The sequence below is a fragment of the Pagrus pagrus genome, assembly GCF_965226575.1.
Source record: "Pagrus pagrus genome assembly, chromosome: 6".
NCBI lineage: Eukaryota > Metazoa > Chordata > Actinopteri > Spariformes > Sparidae > Pagrus > Pagrus pagrus.
Genome location: NC_140190.1, coordinates 7,512,508 through 7,531,650, shown reverse-complemented (window position 1 = coordinate 7,531,650; position 19,143 = coordinate 7,512,508). Strand labels below are relative to the sequence as shown.

General features: G+C 45.0%; 1 protein-coding gene across 1 annotated transcript; it reads left to right on the top strand.

Moving 5' to 3' along the window:
- The first annotated feature begins 6,398 nt into the window (after window positions 1–6,398).
- Window positions 6,399–17,135, top strand: ndnf (neuron-derived neurotrophic factor). The gene is made up of 4 exons (XM_084355434.1): window positions 6,399–6,486; window positions 12,690–12,884; window positions 13,314–13,438; window positions 15,008–17,135. Exons 2-4 carry the CDS (start codon window positions 12,691–12,693, stop codon window positions 16,402–16,404), a joined length of 1,716 nt encoding a protein of 571 aa, XP_084211560.1. The 5' UTR covers window positions 6,399–6,486; window position 12,690; the 3' UTR covers window positions 16,405–17,135.
- Window positions 17,136–19,143: the final 2,008 nt, after the last annotated feature.

Here is a 19,143-nt window from a genome sequence, read left to right as displayed (position 1 = left end):
ACAGGACAAATCCCAAAGATAGAGTCACATTATAAAACCATCAGGCCATAACTATCACAGCAATAACAAGTGGTAATATAACTCCATCTATTTATGCGTTTGTAGCTAACCTGTCATTTGTAAGATTGCAGTCCTGGTTGATTTAGCAACTCTTGCGGTTACTGTTGACAACAGCAAGTGCTGTCGAATACTGTGGCCGACGCTAATGTAGCAGCTAATGTGTGAGAAATCGAACAGAAGAGCAACAGTATGTGTTAACGGTGAAAACAAACAAACATAAATGGGGGACCCCGCCACTAAAAATGAAAACAACCATCTAGAAAAGTCATAACAGAACGCAAATACATTGATTGGCTAATACAGAAAAAACGATTACCTTACAAAGCTTAAAAAATGGGGTTTGATGTCCTGAAAATCTCACATATCATCACCTTAAATGTCTGTTTGGATAGTTTATGTGTGAACGTCAGCTGTGCAATATGTTACAGATGATGTAATGCTTCTGCTAGTTTGTTGTTAAGACAGCAGGCCGTGTGGGGAGGGAGAGCAGATCCTCCTCTGCTTGTCTCCTCGCGGCTGTGTTTACAATCGGCATACCACGCCTGGAGCTGCAGCGCTCTAGAGTTTCACTAAAAAGGCCTGGGACAGACTCCTGTTTGAATCTGCCCGTGTGTGTGTGTGTGCGATCGTGAATCCAAACTTTGCTCTTTGTTTACGTCTCCCTGTCCCCTGAGTATTTCGGGCACCACCGACATGCCGCTCCCTGGCTGGATAAGAGGATGAAGTTGGACGCTGACGCTGCTGCTCTCTTATTGGATAATGAGAGGAAGTTAGACGCTGACACGACATGCGCTCTTCACTCGTGCCCTCTTTCATCTGGTTTCAATTGTGGCTTTTAGACTTTTTTTTCTTCTTCCCCCTATCAAGAGCCAAAGGAGCTTTTGAAGAAAAAGAGCGGATGAGCGGATGAGTTAAAGGATAGCCTATAGACTAATTTTAGAAAGGCTGAACCGCTCATATCACCGCTGTATGTTTGCCTGTATTTATCTCAAATCTCTCAACAAAACAGCAAAAAACCTTTAAAGATGGTTTGAGGTAACAAACCCTTCAGGCCGGCCTTATCTCCACTCACAGGTTCATTTTGTATTAGCTGACAGGGGGAATCTGTCGGAGGCCAGGTGGGCACACGATGGGATGAAACTCGCACAGGATGTCCTGAACCACATCCTTCCCTCCCTCATTCTTTCCCTTGAACTGTAACCTTCTGCCCGTCCTCCCACTTTATTTTGCTTTATTTTCCATCTGGGATGATACCTTCATAGTCCGATCTGTGTTTTCTGACCATCTATTCGAGAAGACTGCTCCATCTCTATAGGTCAGAGGTCACACATTGTTTCTCCTCCCTTCCCCCCTCCGTGAAGAGACAACAGGAAAAGAAAATGATGGGGAGAGATGTTTACAGAGTGGATGTTTGCCTGGAGGACGCTCTCAGCTCCGCCGAGTTAATGATGAACTCGGTATTAGCAGGCAGGCCCGCTAAAAGGCAGAACCTCATCCTCCTCTCCTGTAGCAGTGAAGGAAAGCCTCTCAGCGCAGCAGCGTTAAATGGATGTGAAGTGAGTGATGAAGATTACACCTCCCAGGCTCCGCTCAGCGTCGTATGAATGCATCCCGGCCCAATGACATATTCCTTTCCATCCTCCCTGCATTAATGGATTACCTGAGCCGTCGGGGAAGTGTAAGGAGATCAGTTAGGTGAGGCCACAGTCAGCGACAGAGTTATTCCCCGAAGCAAACAGGCTGAGGCCGGCGGAGAATGACTCTCAGCCTGCATCCGCTGGCTAATTCTCATAAATCATAAACTCAAAAAAGGAGTTAGCTATTTGTCCTCACACATCACCGATATGATACGTGTAGCCCGAAATGCAAGAGAGCACCAACCACTGACCTTTTCACTTCGAGCCGATGTTACATGCAAACAATCAGGAGGGAAAACAAGGTCAGTGAAACAAACGGGCGGCTTGTTATCCAAAAGGCAAACAAGTCATACCCACGATCGGCGTGTTTCACACTGATAATAAACCATTAATCATTGCTGCGGTTCACTGGGTTAAATCCTCATAAGCTCACTGAGATAAAGGGCTGCTTCACACAAATCACTAAAAGCATTTTTCTTACTTACCAGCAGAGCTGAGGCAGAGACACATGTTCGCTCTCATCCGAAGATTAAAAGATGTTAAAATGACGCTCAATTAAACTTTAGTTAACAGTTTTTACAATGGCATGCTTTATGAACCATTTATTAAGCAAATGATTATTGTAAAGGAGTTCAAAAAAAGTTTTATTAACTATGAATTTAACATCTACAGTATTAAAGGTGCAATATTAAGTGTCACCTTTACTTATTCAGGCTTTGGGCCATTCATGCAAACACTCATATAAAATGAAGATGGAGCTGATACATGATGAATGAATCCATGAACTCATGCAGGATGAATTCCTGTTGAATTGATCAATTCCCTTTGACTTTGATGACTGTGATTAGTTCATGCCTAACGGGTCATCAAACTATTAATGAATGTTCGCAGAGACTTCATACAGTAATTTACATAGAAAAGGGGCGTTTCAGTTGCTTGTGTCCTATTCTCGTGGATATATGAAACTTTTTAAAGCAACACTGTGTAACTTTCTGCAGACTAGCTGATTGAGTCTCATCCATCCATCCAAGTCCACTTCACCTTTGCAGGGTCGCGGGGGGCCAACATTAGGCAAGTGGCGGGGTACGCCAGTCTCATGCCCAGATCGTCAAATACCAATCAAAATCAAATCGGGTCTTCAGCGTCAGACCCAAACCAGAGCGTTGGTATTTGACGATCTGGGAATGAGACTCAACAACTAACCGTCTTTTTCCTGAATTACTTTAAAAGTTACATAGTGTTGCTTTAAATATAAAAATGAACTGATTGTCAGATGCAAACATCTACGTGCTGCTGCATGGTCTACATTTAAAGCTAGGTTTGGGACAGTGTTACCTATGAAGACCATCTCTTACCAGATACAGTGTCTGGGTAATCAACACACTGGTCATTTGAACTATTTCAGCAGCAGAGAGTAGTTGCTTTATGTATGATATAACACAGCTATCATGATGCCACTGAGCAAGGCAGTTAGCTCAGTGACCAACGGCAGAAACAAGCAGATGTGGATGTATGTAACCGTGAGAAGCAGGGCGTTGCTGGAAAAAGAGCATGTGTGACTCTCTCAAAAAGAAGAAAGGTCAACAATGTGGCTTTTGTGTCAATTTTCTGCAGCAAATGCGTTAAAATGAGATTTTATTTTGTCTCTGCAGTGGAGCTGAAATAGAGCAGAGGGATTATCGTTACAGGAGCGTTTTCCACCTCCTCCCTCCATCTGTACTAAACTGTCCCTGGTGTGGATACATTTTCAAGAATCTGGCATTTAGCTGCTGGGTCAGTGCATGTGTGGGTATGTGTGCGTGTGTGTGTGTGTGTGTGTGTGTGTGTGGGTGTGTGCGGGTTATTGTGAGTATACACGTCCCCAGAGTGGATTCGTTTTCACAGCTTGGTGGTGTGGCTAATAGCAGATTCAATTTGGCATCTATTTTAATCCCAAGGATGTGAAAGTCACAGCAGCGCTAATCATGAACCCCAGACATCAATAACCCCAACACACACACACACACACACACACACTCACACACGCACCTGTGTGTAGGTTACATCTGGAAATACACCAGTAGTCCTTCTATGTTATAGAACAATATAAACACTTCCACAGGCTCTGTGTTAAACAGATGTGCGATCTGCGATTCTGCTTCCAAACATCCTTGAAACTAGCAGAAGCATTACATCATCTGTAGCATATTGCACAGCTGACATTCACAAGTATATTATCCAAACAGACATTTAGAGTGAAGGTCTTTGAGATTTTCATGAACTCTAACTCCGATTGTTGATACTATTTATGATTAGAATGTTTTCTGCATTAGCCACTGAATGAATTTACTTTCTGTAATTACTTTTCTTTATGATGGTTTTCATACCTCGACACCAAACATATGCAAATAAAGACAAGACAAAGTAAATATCAGTAGGTGACTTCTATTTAATCTTAATATTGAGTGTGTCTTCTGGAAGAGTACACATTTGTGTTCCTGTAATGTAATTACATCTTTTATTGATGTAACCTTGTTACCATCTATGTATCCTAATTACTTAATCCTGTAACATAACATGTACTCCACAACCCCCCAAATCTCTTAAAGTATTAAAGGTGCACTGTGTAGTTTTGGGGAAGAAATCTTAATCAGAAGAGAAAAATCTTCATTGACTGACTGTTTTAATCCCTAAACAAACTAAATAAACAAACTCTCTTTGTTTTCGTGTCTGAATAAACAAACTGACTTTAAAGGTGCACTACGTAAGAATCGTCCACCTGTCAACTTCATACTCAAAACAAGTAGAGAGCAACACATCAGCAGAGTAACTGCTAACTGCTGATAACTGTAGCTGCTCCTCAGCTAGTTAGCTCAGTTAGCCGCGCAGCTAACACAGTTTACACAGCTAGCACAGGAGCTTTGGACTGGGACGGGATGGGGCTAGCTGGTTAGCATGCTAACTTCAGTAGTTATCTCTGCAATACAATACATAGACATCAACTTAAATCCTTACATATTGCCCCTTTAAAGGACAACACAGCTTCATACTGTTTTACTGTGTTTATATGTGGCGGACCCTGCCACCTTTCTAGCTTCAAACAGTGCTCTGGGACCTTATTTTCCTCTGAGAACAGCTTGTTTATTCACTCATGGAAAAGATAAATATGTCTGAGTTTGTATTATTACCTCATTAATATTGTAAATATCAAAATTCTGAGTTTGAATGTTTTTCTCCTAAACTACATACTGCCCCTTTAAGTGACCTTTTTTTCAAAATAAAAGCTGAATGTTCTCAGTGAACATTACAAGCTGTGTCCTCTAGATGACGCTGTTGTACCAACACTCTGTGCAGCTTCTCACTCCAGCAGTCTGCTTTCCAACAAATCTGATGTTACTGATAATGAATGTCCAGTCTCAGGCTTGTATATTTATATATACAACAATGTATATTTACATTTAAAAAAACATCTTCTCAGATCAGGTAATCAGTATGTGTCCCTCCCTGCTCTCTGTAGTCATCATGTCATGACTGAATGAATAACTTCTCTTCAGTGTCAGTGTGAATTAATCCTGTAAGAAAACGAGCTGCCTGCTTTCTCTTGTAAGTGAACATGTCATCTTGTCTCCAGCTCCTGCAGGAAGCTCAACCTGCAGCCGTTCATGCGTGAAAACCTGCAGCTCAGTGTCATTAAAGAAAACACGGTCCTCCTGGGGAGGAAACGGCAGCATCCTCTAGATCTAGATTGCACGGGGCCCCCCCTCCATCAAGCCATAAATCTGGGGGCAATTCAGCTCGGGAGACAGTCGCAGGCTCTTATCTTGGATAAATATTTGCTTCCTCCAGGAACAGACAACAACACTGATGTCTCACTGGGAATTCCCACAGTTGATCAGCAACTTTTTGCACTTCACGGTGCCATCATCAAAGCCTCCCTGCAGATGGGGTGTATTATGATGGTTTTTGCGCACACCCAGGCACCAGGGCCCGTGATAAAACCTGCCTACACATTTAGCCCCGAGGGTTGCGTGACTCCCACCAGGCGCTGCTGCCCAAAGTAATAATTTCCAGGGAAGCATCAGAGTAAACAGCTAGGAAATAAAAGAAAGTAAGAGAGGGGGGAACCCCGCTGTGCCGAGGGTTATTTATGACATCTCACTGTCTGTTTCATCAGCTGTGATTTAAAGTTTGAAATCAGCTCAAAACACAAAAGCATTCAGGAGATTCCTGCTCCAGATCTGCTCTCCTGGAGTCGATGCTCAGAGTTTAAGGGTTTGAGTCAATCTGTCTGGTCCCTGTTTAGTTTTTTTTCTTTTTTTCTTTCCTCTCTCCTTGTGGTGTGCTGAAGCAGTGGGCTGGTTCTGTGTCTTGGAGTCTTCCTACGGAGAGCGCAGGGGAAGAAGTTCGCACCAGCTTTGCCTCCAATCCAGTGGAGGTTTCAATAGCAGCGGCGCGGCAGGGGAGGGACGCACTGCCAGAGCTCAGGATACCCACTCACTCACTCACTCCCTCACTCACTCACACACACTCACACTCACACACACTCCTGCCCACCAGAGACCAGTTAAATCCGCAAGAAAACTGCAAACACGCACCAGAGCAGCAGTCTGCCTAATCCGATTGATAGGCACCAACACTGAGGGAACTACTGGACACTGCAGAGGACAAACTTTTCATTTTCCTTTTTTCTCCCCCAATCGCTTTAGTTGTCAGCCACTTTTTTTGGTTTGAAAGTCTTGGTGATATCAGAGTGGCTGTGAGAGCGAGAATCATCCCTCCAGAGAAACTTCGCCGTTGCGTATTCTTGAAGGTAAGACCGCCTCATGTTAAAGACCCGCTTCCTCGCATGCTCTTTCCTCCGGCGCGTCTCATCCAACGCTTCCCTTTCTTTTTCTAACTTTTTCTTGTATTTTATTTATTTATTTATTTATTTTTTAAATGTGCATAAAAGCTCCATATAAATTCAGAGCCGGACTCCTTCGAGTTAAAGTGGTGCCTTTGAAACGTCTGCCAGAGGAGGGGAAAGAGAGGGGAAGAGGTTTTTGCGGTTTACAACTCCGGGAAGTTAAAAGTTTTCAAACACATTTCAATCAAGCCCCAACTCGCATGTTCTTTGAATCTCGGCTTATTTTGGTTTTGTCGGGATTGTATACGTGCGTGCATATGGAGCCGTCAAAACGGATGAACTTTGGAGAAATCCTCTTCGCTTTTGTGCCTCTGAAGGGTTCCCATGCTCCCAGGGGTGACACAGCAGCACCCAGTAAAGGCGATTTATCAACACGAGCCTGTGCGCTAAAGTGTGCTGTTGTCTCCATCACGCGTTTTTATTTCCATTTAATATAAGAGTGCAATTTGGAGATATGTTTGGGTGCTTTTACGCACCTGTGAGAAGCCCGGACGCACACGAGAGGAGCGCTTTATTCTGCCAAGAATTCACATTTTAAATGATTTTTCCACTCACCGACGCGTCAGATGTCTAAAAAGTAAACGATTCAAGGCAGATTAATGACACTTGAGCTCATGTTGGGAGTTGTTTTTTCCCCTCAGAGCCGTGCTTTTCTTTTAATGAGAGACATACCCGGAGTGGAGGATCTGAATAACTGTATTTAGCAGCCGGCTGAAGCCACACTGACTGCCTCCCTTCTCTCTTACTTTCTCAGGAGAATGAATCATGAACACAAAAAAAAAAGTCTTAAAATGGGAAGGTCTGCGTCGCATACCGTAACTAAACCGTGATTTGCATATGAAAACTCTCCGGCTGAAAGAATTCAGCCAGTGTTGCTCCGGCCGTCCTGCGTCCAGGGAGCGGTGACAGGCTGCGGCGTGTTGTGTACTGTCCCCTCCTCTCTTGTGTCACACATCCAGAGTCACTGGTGGAAGATTAAGGACAAGTTTTTATTTCCTTGTTAAATTATTCATCATATCCACACACACCCCCCCTCTGCCTGCTCACACTCCCACCCCTCCACCACCTCCTCCCCCCCGGGCGGGCACATCCATTTTGCAAAGCCCCCCATTATGCTCCCCTCAGATGGACAGACAGAAGCAGGGAGGCTCACACTTGCTGCTGAACAGGCTCCTTTTCTGTGTCCCTGCTTCCCCCGAGCACAACATAACTGAGCATGATTGACTCATTTCCCACGATGCAGCCCCGGCCGGGCCTGGTGCATGATGGGCAGTGGGTGGATGACTTTCCCATGGGGGCATTTTCTCTTCTAATCTTTAATCACCCTCGCAGCCACAATGCCAGCGCATCAGTCAGAGCCACCACCACCACCGCCACCACCACCACTCCCTCCCACCCTCACTCACTCCCATCTGAATGGGCGACCTGACCCTCCTCATAGAGACATTCCAGGATGCAGCTCAAGCTAAATGCAAGCTCCAGAGATGTGGACTATAAAGAGGCACGAGGGGAGGGGAGTCGGGAATGGGAAGGGAGGGTGAGAAGGGAAAGGAAACTGGGCTCTCCTTCCCATCTTTGCTATTGTGCCAGCTTTCGTGGTTCTGGTGATGTGGAGGGTTCAGAAACTCAAACTGTGAGTGATGTTGTGGATGGCGAGGAGACAGCTCCTGCGTGATAGTTCACACACACACACACACACACGCGCGCACGTGGACATACACATGACAGATAAAAATCTCCATTATTGGACCCGAGCCCTCGCCACAAGCTCAACCAATCCATTAATGAGCTGTTTAGCTGTCCAAAAACACCAGACCTGCTTTAGTTTGGCCCGCCTATAGCGCAGGTCCAGGTCCTGTGTGGTTCCATCCTTGGCTCGGAGCCCCCCGCCCCTCATATACACTCCGCTCACTCCAATCCCCCCACATTGGCCCTGAAGTGACAGCGGTGATGGAGCTCGCTACCGAGGGCCCACCATAAATCTGCCTTCAGACTCCCTTAAAGAAAACACACGGAGGCTTCAGGTCCCCGGCGGCGAGCGCTGCCTGCCAGGCGTCTTGTTGGGTGGAATCCGAAATGTCTCTTTATTTGTGTTGAAATTAAACTGTCTTTTTATTCCCCTCCCGTTCTGTTAATGAGCTCCATGTGGCAGCAGGCAGGAGGCTTATCCGTCCTGACAAGGAGCTGGAGGGGAGGAGGAGGAGGAGGAGGAGAGCGGTTAAACAAAGTGAGGAGAGAGGAGAGAGGAGAGAGGAGAGGGGAGGTCAGGGGCAGTTTGGTGCACACATACATGCATGTGTCCTGCTCCACCTCCATGCATGGAAACACTGATAATCAGTGTGTGATCCTGCTGGAAAAGCTCGCTCACACACACGCAGGTGCCTGAATTGTTGCATGTCATGCGCTTTTTGCTTTAATCATGAGTGGATTGTGAATAATCTCGCAGTTGATGGATGTCAGTGCAAACGCCGCGTCCCTCGGGAGATGTAAAACATAGTGTGAACATTTTGTTTTGGCTTCGCACACGATTTGCTTGTAATGACCCCAAATTAGAGCGGGGTCGAAGCTGTTAGAGCCGTAATTCAAATGAGGGGATGACATTCCTCAGATCACACAGGAACAGAGAGCTGGGTCATTTTCTCGATACTGTACATGGGAAAATAAAATCATCACTATTTCTCCATTTTTCGTGAAACCACTGCAGGCTGCATTCGTCCTTTAAAGGGGCAGTGTGTAATTTTGGAGAAGAAATTCAAACTCAGAATTTTAATATTTACAATATTAGTGAAGTAATAACACATGTACACAAACATGTATTTAGTCCATGACTGAATAAACAAGCTGTTCTCGGAGGAAAACACCGTCTGAAGCTAGAAAGGTGGCAGGGTCCGCCAAATAAACAAAGCGAAACGGCGTGAAGTTGTGTTGTCCTTTAAAGTCAGCTTGTTTATTCAGTTTAGTCAATGAAGATCTTTCTCTTCTGATGAAAACGTCTTCCGCAAAACTACTTAGTGCGGCTTTAATCCCGTCCCACAGCTTCCACAGCTCGCAAATTAGAAAACGCGTGATGTTTTCCGCCCAGGAACGCTCGGCAGAATCCACTAAAAGTGAAGCGACGAATGTAAAAATACGCTGATAAAAAGCACCAGCAAAACAAAGTTGACACGATTGCGGGTGACCTTGCCTTGAAATTATCCCTTCCTCAAATTGCGATCATACATTCTTCCCCGTTCTAATTAAACATCGGGGTTTATTTGTTCCAGATGCAGCCCGTTTTTGATGTGTTATTTTGGCGAGGGAACTCTGTGGCATGAGAATGGCGCGGGGCCCCGCATGTAAAAAGCGGATCCAGCGCAGCCCCGTGTGACCGTGTTGACTCTGCTCCGGTCCGTGCAACCGCGGTGACCCCAGCCGGCACCGCTGCTCTAATATTCAGATGTCATCTCCGCTGCGATATATATGCTGTCAATACCGACTGAGTGGTTCTGGTCCTGGGGTTTAAATCAGTCGGTGTCACATGTGAGGAGCACTCTGAAGGCACACATCAAATGTGCTAATGACCGTGGTGATAAAACCCTTACTGTATGAGTGATAGCGGACATTATGTGTAATGACATCAGTGTGGTGGACAGAGCCGGTCGGGGGCCGGGGCCCTCGCTGCGTCTGCGAAGTGTTTGGGGGGGATGTTGGAATGAAAGGCAGCTCTGAACGGCTCTGTACATACCACCTCAGCGCTGTCTTGAGTATTAATAGACATGTCTTTGTTCCAAGTGACACGCTTCTGAAGTGGAATGAGACAAGCCGAGGCGATAAGGATCTCCTCTCTCTGTGTGAGTCAAACCTCAAAGTACCACTTAGGCGGCTTTCCTTCTGCTCTCTGAAGTTTGGCGGTACGGCGGGAGGCTGGGCTCAGACAACGGCGGAGACGGAGACACTGACAGGAGCTGTCAAGGGCTTTTCCCCCCCCTGCTCATGTTCTTAGAGGAAGATAATGCAGAGATGAAGTTTGGTAGTGAGGAGGTTTGACTCCGAGTCCTCTGGTTCTACTTATCCGCCCTCTGGCGAGGAAAGCAAACGATAGAGAGGAGGAAGCGGAGGGACGGAGAGCAAAGTGAAAAAGGCTATATTGTTTGTGTACAAGTGTGAAAGAGAGCGTCTGTGGATGAAAAAAGTGTGATCGAGAGAAAAAAGGCAGACGAGGGAGGGTGAGTGGAGAAGGGGGGAGAGGGAGAGGGGTCATTAAAAGGACACCATCTCGCTTGCAGTAAATGGCAGTAAAGTATCTGGCTAATCTGCCATCATTACACTGATTAAATCACCAGGGATTTGGCGTTCCCATCAGCTGCAATCAATGGGGCAAAATCAATAGACAGGGGATACGTGAGAGGCACTCAGCCACGGTCAGCTGCACCTCGTCCCGAAGCCACAGCTCCGTCTGTGCACTGCACCACTAAACATTTTTATAGTAGCATCAATAAAACTTAAATGACATGGATTTGGGGATTTTTATACTAAGCGTTTGATGAAATAGCGCGGTTCCCCGGAGTTTTCTCGCAATGTCTTTTCCCCTCACACGTCTGTGTTTGAACCTAATCCCCTCTTTCCTCTTTCTGTGGCCCGCGATACTCATTCACTCTCTTTTTAGCCTCATTGATTGACTCAAAGCTGGTGGCTGCGCTGTCACACAGTTTTAATGTTAAATGTTAATTAAGGCTCAAACTAAAAAGGAAGCGAAGGCAAGAAAACACATTTTAAACACAAAATAAAAATATGTAGTGGAAAAAAAGAGCCCACTGAAAACACTGTTAACGTCCGCTGCCAGAGCTCAGCGTTGCCAAATGGAACTCATTAAGAACAGTTTTGTGTTTTAAGCTAATGCCAGATTGCAAAGGGGAAAAAAAGCCATTCAGAACTTCCATGGTAAAAATAGACATTTTGGCCGCAGCTTGACTGCTGTGAGCCACCAACACTGATTGATAATGTGCATTAAAGAAACAGAGTTATAGGAGAAGATTTATACCAGTCTCATGTTTGTATGCAAAATATTAGCTTATGTTAACATAGCATAAAGACTGGAACAGCTAATGCGGCTTAGTCCAAAGTTAACAGAATTCACCCACAAGCCCCTTTTTTCTTTTATCATAAAGTTATTTTTGGTTTTATTGGAAGTCATGTCTGTACGTTAGCTAAATAAATGAAACCAGCAGTTTATTAGTTTAGCTTAACATAGCATTTGCGCTAGAAACGAGGCAACAGCTTCCCTCGCTGTGTCCAAAGGCAAAAAAAAAAGTCCCTTTTCATCAAGTTATGTTTACCTTTAAAGAAATAGTTTGACATTTTGGAAAATAAGCTTATTGGCTTTCTTGCTAAATGTTAGATGAGAAAATTGGCACCACTTTCAAGTTAAATATGAAGCAGGAGAAATTAGTTGATTAGCTTAGCCTAGCATAAAGACTGGAAGTAGGGCAAAACAGCTAGGTCACCTACCAGCCAGACTAAAGTCTTCCCTCATCGTACATTTAACTATTCTCATGTCTGTAGATAAGCTAAATATTTAACTACAACCAGCAGTCGATTAGCTTAGCTTAACATAGCATAAAGACCGGAAACAAGGCAACAGCTCCCCTTGCTAAAGTCTTTAACCATCGAATTATGTTTAATTATAAAGAAATTGTTTCACATTTTGGAAAATATGCTTACTGGCTTTCTTTCTGAGAGTTTGATGACAAAATTGGCACCACTTTCATATTTTTTGTTCAATAAAATAGCTGGAGACAGGAGTTGATTAGCTTAGCCTAGCATAAGGACTGGAACCAGGGGTAGCTAGCACCTCTTTAACACGTTATATCTCATTTGTTTTATTCACACAAGAAGTTAATCTAGAAATTGTTGTAAAGTTAGACTGGTAGACTATTTCTTGAGCCGGGCTGGAAGAAGAAGTTAGTCTGCTGCTGGCCGTAGCTTAATATTCACTGCACCGACATGACAGAGGAAAGAAGGGGGAAAAAGCGTGTTTCCTCAACTATTCCTCTAAAAATCAAACATAACTCAATGTTTCCAGGATGCACCGCACTACAAATGAAACCTTATTTCCCCGTGTCTTTCAGAATGAGGCAGTGTAAAGGCGGGAGCGTGGTGCTGCTGGTGCTGCTGGGGCTGGGAGCTTTGGCGCAGAAGCTGCCCACGAGAGACGAAGGACTCTTCCAGATGCAGATCAGAGACAAGTCGCTGTTCCACGACTCCTCCGTCATCCCGGACGGAGCTGAGATCAGCGGCTACCTGTTCAGGGACACTCCCAAAAGGTAAGACAAACAGTGCATGAATTACACAACCCTAGTGATTCAAACTGTCTGCACGTTGTTACGAGCACAAAAAGGAGCCCGTTTCCACCTTCCGCTGCTGACTGAGCCGAAACAATCACCAAGGCAAACATTCACTCGCAGATGGCCGCTTACTGTAAATAGATAGGAAACATCAGATGTTGCTCTGTAACGTGATCTATTGTGTTGATGCAAAAACTAAATAATAGATGAGAAAGTCGTGTTTGTGTAATTGAGTGTCTGTTAGCTCCGAGCCAGACAGCCCAAGGTCAGCAGTACAATAATATCACGTTGTGCCTCGGTCTCGGTCTGCTCGCGCATCTACCCGACACATTACTTTGGATAACGTCAAAACTGTGATGAAGCAATGTCAATATGAGTTCCCCTTTAACCTGTTATTTTTTTCCCCAGGTACTACTTTGTGGTGGAGGAAGACAACACACCCCTGTCTGTGACTGTGACACCTTGTGACGCTCCTCTGGAGTGGAAACTCACCCTGCAGGAGCTGCCAGAAGAGGCCAGTGGAGAGGGATCAGGTATAATTGACATCAGAAAGCAGTGGAAGAGGTTAATGACACGTTATGTGGAAATATCACTATCCTCCACACACAATTAACCAAGGCAGTGATGTTAGGCTTTGTGTTTTTGGTGGGTTTTAATTAAGTCACAGTCGTAGCGTCTAGTCTGACCACTTATGATGTCTGACTCGGCCCAGGCTGACGTCTATAATTTCAGAGGAGGGCTCCACTCTACTGTAGTCGCCCCACTGAATCAAAGCCATTACATCCCTTTACTTAGGCTGTCTTGGTCTTCTTAAGGTAAATCCTTCTGTCTGTCTTCCTTCCTTCCTCTTTTCCTTTCCTTCTTTTTCACTCTTCATTTTTCTGCCCCACATTAAAACTTTCTCCATCTGGAAGTCGTCCTTTCAGCGCAGGAGAATCTCGCCAGATGACCAAAAGCTGTGGTTTTTAGAGCGTAGATGTGTGATGTGAGCATATATTTGAATATAAATACACGAGCACCTGTGTCTGTGTCTGCGCTCCTGTCGGATCACATATCGCAAAATGATTTATTGGGTTGTCACACCGTTGTAGACGTGCACATCGCCTCAAGAGAAAAGAATTCATCTGGAAGTAGAAGAATTATAACAGATTTGGACCCATTACCGGTGCCATTACTTTTTCGAGGCAGCTGGATGTGCGAGAAATCATGCGATCTCGCCAGGCTCCGAGCTGTGAGGACGACCAGCGTGAGAAGCGACTGCACGCTTGAAAACATTGGCGCCGCCTCAAGGGGTTAGCGTAGCTGCTAAAGCATCTGGTTTATCACAACTGGAGATTGTTCTTAATTGAAAGAAGAGCAAAAGAAAAGGATATTTTTGTTCTTGTCTCGACTGGCCTAAGACTTTGATTGACGAACTGGCTCTGCTGGTGGTAGTGCTCCCCTACTGTTGATCCGAAGTTAGCCGTGATAGACGCTGATAGACAGAAGGTTTGTCCAATCACCTGCTGAGTATTTTTTGAAAGTGTCTGCCCCTTTTCCAAACAGTTTCTCAGGGATACTTCCCAGATGGTTTTTGAAATTCTGACATCACAAGATGTGTCGGAGCAACAGTTCAACCCATGAACGTCTTCCTGTCTTTGCAGCTCTTTCTGCTAAACGTCTCTAGTGGGAGTAGATCTTCGAGCATTAATTTTTAGTACACCGCTGAGCACACTCTCTGGTTGACAAACATAATATTATGCTTGGGCTGTCTCTCTCACGTAGAAGCTACAAGGCGCCTCTTTGTAGCACAGCTTCCCCTGGAAAGGCAGAGTGAATGCTGGCCTGTGATCTTTGGGGATGTTTGGAGTGAAAACATGGCTGCCATGTGAGGGGCTAATCGTCCGTGAGGCTCGCGGAGCTTCATCATAAGCTCGCAGCGTCGACACGTTAAACATTTTTAGTAGGGGTGGAAATTATTTTTCATCAAAGCCAAAAATAAAGGAGGAGGAAAATACTGTAAAAGGTCATGACAACAGATCTCTGTCAGAACTTGTAATATAAATTCGGATACTGTGTCAATCAAAGAGCTCATGTGGTGCCTATTTGTTTTTGACTTCCAGGAGAGCCTGAACCTCTGGACCAGCAGAAACAGCAGGTGACCGTCGACGAGGGGACGGAGCTTTTCACCTACAAGGGCAATGATGTGGAGTCCTACGTGGCCACCAGCACGCCTTCTGGCCTCTACCAGCTGGAGCTCCTGTCCACAGAGAAAGACAGCAACTTCAAGGTGTACGCCACCACGACTCCAGAGTCTGACCAGCCCTACCCGGAGCTGCCCTACGACCCTCGTGTGGACGTGACCGCACTGGGCCGTACCACCATCACCCTGGCCTGGAAGCCGACACCAACGGGCTCTCTGATGGGCCAGCCGGTCCAGTACTGCGTAGTGATCAACAAAGAGCACAATTTCAAGAGCATGTGTGCAGCTGAGGCTAAGATAAGCGCTGATGATGCCTTCATGCTGGCTCCAAAACCTGGCAGAGACTTTAGCCCGTTTGACTTTGCGCACTTTGGCTTTGTTCCCTCTGACATTGGTTTTGGCAAAGACAGAGGCCTCACAAGTAACAAGATTTCACGGGCGTACACAGCCAAGCCCAGAGCATCAGACATTCAGAAGGTGTGCATCGGCAATAAAAACATTTTCACCGTGTCAGACCTGAAGCCGGACACACAGTACTACTTCGACGTGTTCGCTGTGAATTCTGCAACCAACACCAGCACGGCATACGTGGGGACATTCGCCCGCACTAAAGAGGAAGCTCGTCAGAAGACAGTAGAGCTGAAGGACGGCAAAGTATCAGATGTTTTCATCAAGAGAAAGGGCAGCAAGTTTCTGCGATTTGCTCCGGTGTCTTCCCATCAGAGGGTCACTCTTTTTGTCCACACATGTCTGGACGCCGTGCAGGTGCAGGTGAGGCGCGACGGCAAGCTGCTGCTCTCCCAGAACGTGGAGGGGGTGCGGCAGTTCCAGCTGCGGGGAAAGCCAAAAGCCAAGTATCTGATCCGCTTGCGGGGCAGCAGGAAAGGGGCCTCCACTTTGAAGGTGCTCGCCACCACACGACCCAGCAGCAAGCAGCCCTTCCCTTCGCTTCCGGAGGACACGCGCATCAAGGCCTTCGACAAGCTGCGCACCTGCTCCTCCGTCACCGTGGCCTGGCTGGGCACGCAGGACCGCAACAAATACTGCATTTACCGCAAGGAGGTGGCCGACAATTACGGCGAGGAGCAGCGACGCAGGGAACAAAACCAGTGTGCCGGGCCAGAGACCCGCAGGAAGTCAGAAAAGGTCCTGTGCAAGTACTTCCACAGCCCGAACCTGCAGAAAGCTGTGACCACAGAGACCATCACGGGTCTGGAGCCGGGCAAGACCTACCTGCTGGACGTTTACGTGGTGGGACACAGTGGTCACTCAGTGAAATACCAGAGCAAACTGGTGAAAACAAGGAAATACTGCTAAATGACTCTGCAAAGAATAAATCTATTATAAATATATATATTAAATAAGTTTATTTAACTCTAAGTGATATTCTACTAAGGAGTGTATACAGACTGACTACTCACACAGCGGATGGGCCTGTGGCAGTGACTGAACTGTTTGTAGAGAGAGATATCAACCTGTATATTTATGTTTACATTTCATCGAGCACCTCTGGGTGGCCCACAGCGTGAGGTGCTTCGTTACCAGGCGTGTCGTCTTGACATCATGTTGCCACTGGGGAGGCAGAACTACAAAGAAGATCATCTTTCATCTTGTACGTTTCTTTGTTGCTGCATGACAATTTTTGCGTTTTTGTCCGTCATATTTGTGTGTTTGCTTCAGTTTCAGGAGATACAGTCGCTTCCCGCATTGTATAGATCTCTCACTGCATATTCACTACATGTTTTTAGGAGGAATTTAAATTATTTTATACTTTTGGTCTCTCTTTTTTGATTGTCTGTTTTTATTGATGACAATAATAACTGTTACGAGGAAAATTCCAGTTTTACGAGGAAGCTGTCGTAGTCCAGACATTCCCTTATGTATCTCAGCCAGTGTTTGCTCTAGAGCCCATCTTGTAAATGTGTTCTGTGCTGGAGATCTGTGTTATTATCACTGTATCGCTGTGTGTGTGTGTCACATGTACAGAGTTGTCCTGCCAATATTCATGTACATAAACACTAAATATAGAACAAGTAATCCCTCTGTCACCCCGGGTGTCATGTTCTTTTGCCAAGCAGTTAACATCACAGTCGTGGCTCCGAGATGAAAGAGAGCACTGCGCATTGTGTTTATGGACTCGGACACTTAAATTAGGGTCGCATAAGCAGAACTCGATACTTGCGATAAGAAACGATAACGTGGTAGTAAAAGTGATTTGCGACCAGTGAAGCTCGACGGAGGATGAATTATTTGCTGGAAATAACTTTTAAGACTTCTTTTTCCCAGATGGTGTCTGAGCGCCACTGGAAAAATATCACCTCTTGACCATCGCTCGCCGTCAAACCGGCGTCTCTTTGACCTACATTCTCGTAGATGTGCAGGAATAAATCAGTGCATCTTAGCGCACGTATGAGTGTTTTTCTTTGACTCTGTTGAAGAACCATTCATGAGGATTAAAAAAAAAAACAACACACATAAAAGCACATTAAAGTACAGACCATCTGCTTCACGTGGTCACGTTGTAATGTGGCCACACAGGATGTTGTCGATTAGGAAAATTTTAATTTCGTTCATGAAATTATTTATGATATCGACGGGTGAAGAACAGGCCTGATAAAATTCAGATTTCTGACTTAGGATTCAACGGCTAATACTCATATAACTCTCACCAGGATTTGTTGACATAATTTGTGTTAAATATTACAAGTAATTTTTATGTTTCTTCAATTTTGTGTTAGTTTGTGTGACACTAAATAATTTAATCCTCATTTTTAACCTGCAAATTAAACATTGTAAGCAACTAAACACATCGTTATTACTCATTTTAATACAGTCAGAGGTTTTGCTTGGTCTGTTTATATCTGTTAGCTGTGTCACATTAAAACGTGAAAAGTTTATAGTTGTAACAAGATGGTTTTTCATGTTATTACGACAAAATTATCACATTAACAAGACATTTTTCTTGTTATTACAGTTACTTGTTCTTTCTCTGGCATGGCGGCAACAAGCTTCTGCAGTACATAACTGACTCTATACTCTTTGTAATATTCTTGACTACCACGCTAGCCTATGTTTTTAGCTTGTCACTGATAAACATTTAACACAGTATGCTTACTTTTTGTTTTATCTTGCAGCAACAGCCTGTCCTTTATCCTCTAACATTAGCTAACATTAGCCACCATAAGCTACTGGCCCTACCAAACCAAGTATGATTGTAGCAGTGAAACCTCTGAGTGTATTAAAGTGAGCAATGATGCTTTTTATTGCTTAGGAATAAAAGATATTCTACTTTGGAAGTTACTCTTACTAGAATAATACACTTTGCACTCTACTTTAGGATATTTTCTTAAAATGAATCTATTAAAAAAATATATAACATGATACTGAACATGCCGCCATCTTTACAGCAATCTTCCTGTTCACCTACCCTCATTTAAGTGTACGCACTTAAAAAAAAACAGACTCCAAATTTGGGAGAATTGGGTGACTTGCAATACTATTTAACCATTAGACAGAGTTAACCACATGTAAGCAAAGAGAAAAGCCAGACACACATCAGTGAACATATCCACACGTTCCAATTAAGAGTAGTCTCAGGTGAATGGAAATGCTCTCTCTTTTGTGGCCAAGAAAAGCAGCTGTTGCTCTTGAATTGCCATGTTTCCATCGCGACCCTGATTCTGGGTAGCTGCACTCCGATTCATCGCCACAACTCACTGTCAATCAGGCGCTCCTGGTCGGAGGAAATGCAGGGGAGGCTCCACCTGGCTTCCATTAACCTGCCGTTGCCCTGGAATAATGTGGAGGAGCTTCCAGAGAGCTGTGGGAGTGTCACGGATATCCCTGTAAACCGCCACTAATAAAAGATGGCCAGCTCTGCTCTAATGTTATCGTGCACGTGTGAATAAAGATCCGCCGTGAAGCCCTCGAAAGACTCTCCGGCTCTCTGGTCAGCTCAAGAGGTCTGAGGATGGAAAAAAATGTACAGACACGTCTATTTTACAACCGTGCTTCTGGAGAGCTCCTCACAAACACTCGGGCAAACATACATATACA

Excerpts from the sequence above, each read along its gene's own strand:
- ndnf (XM_084355434.1), top strand. The coding sequence starts at position 12,691 with ATGAGGCAGTGTAAAGGCGGGAGCGTGGTGCTGCTGGTGCTGCTGGGG. Across the intron at positions 12,885-13,313 it reads TTCAGGGACACTCCCAAAAG|GTACTACTTTGTGGTGGAGG; the intron begins GTAAGACAAACA and ends TTTTTTCCCCAG. Across the intron at positions 13,439-15,007 it reads GGCCAGTGGAGAGGGATCAG|GAGAGCCTGAACCTCTGGAC; the intron begins GTATAATTGACA and ends TTTGACTTCCAG.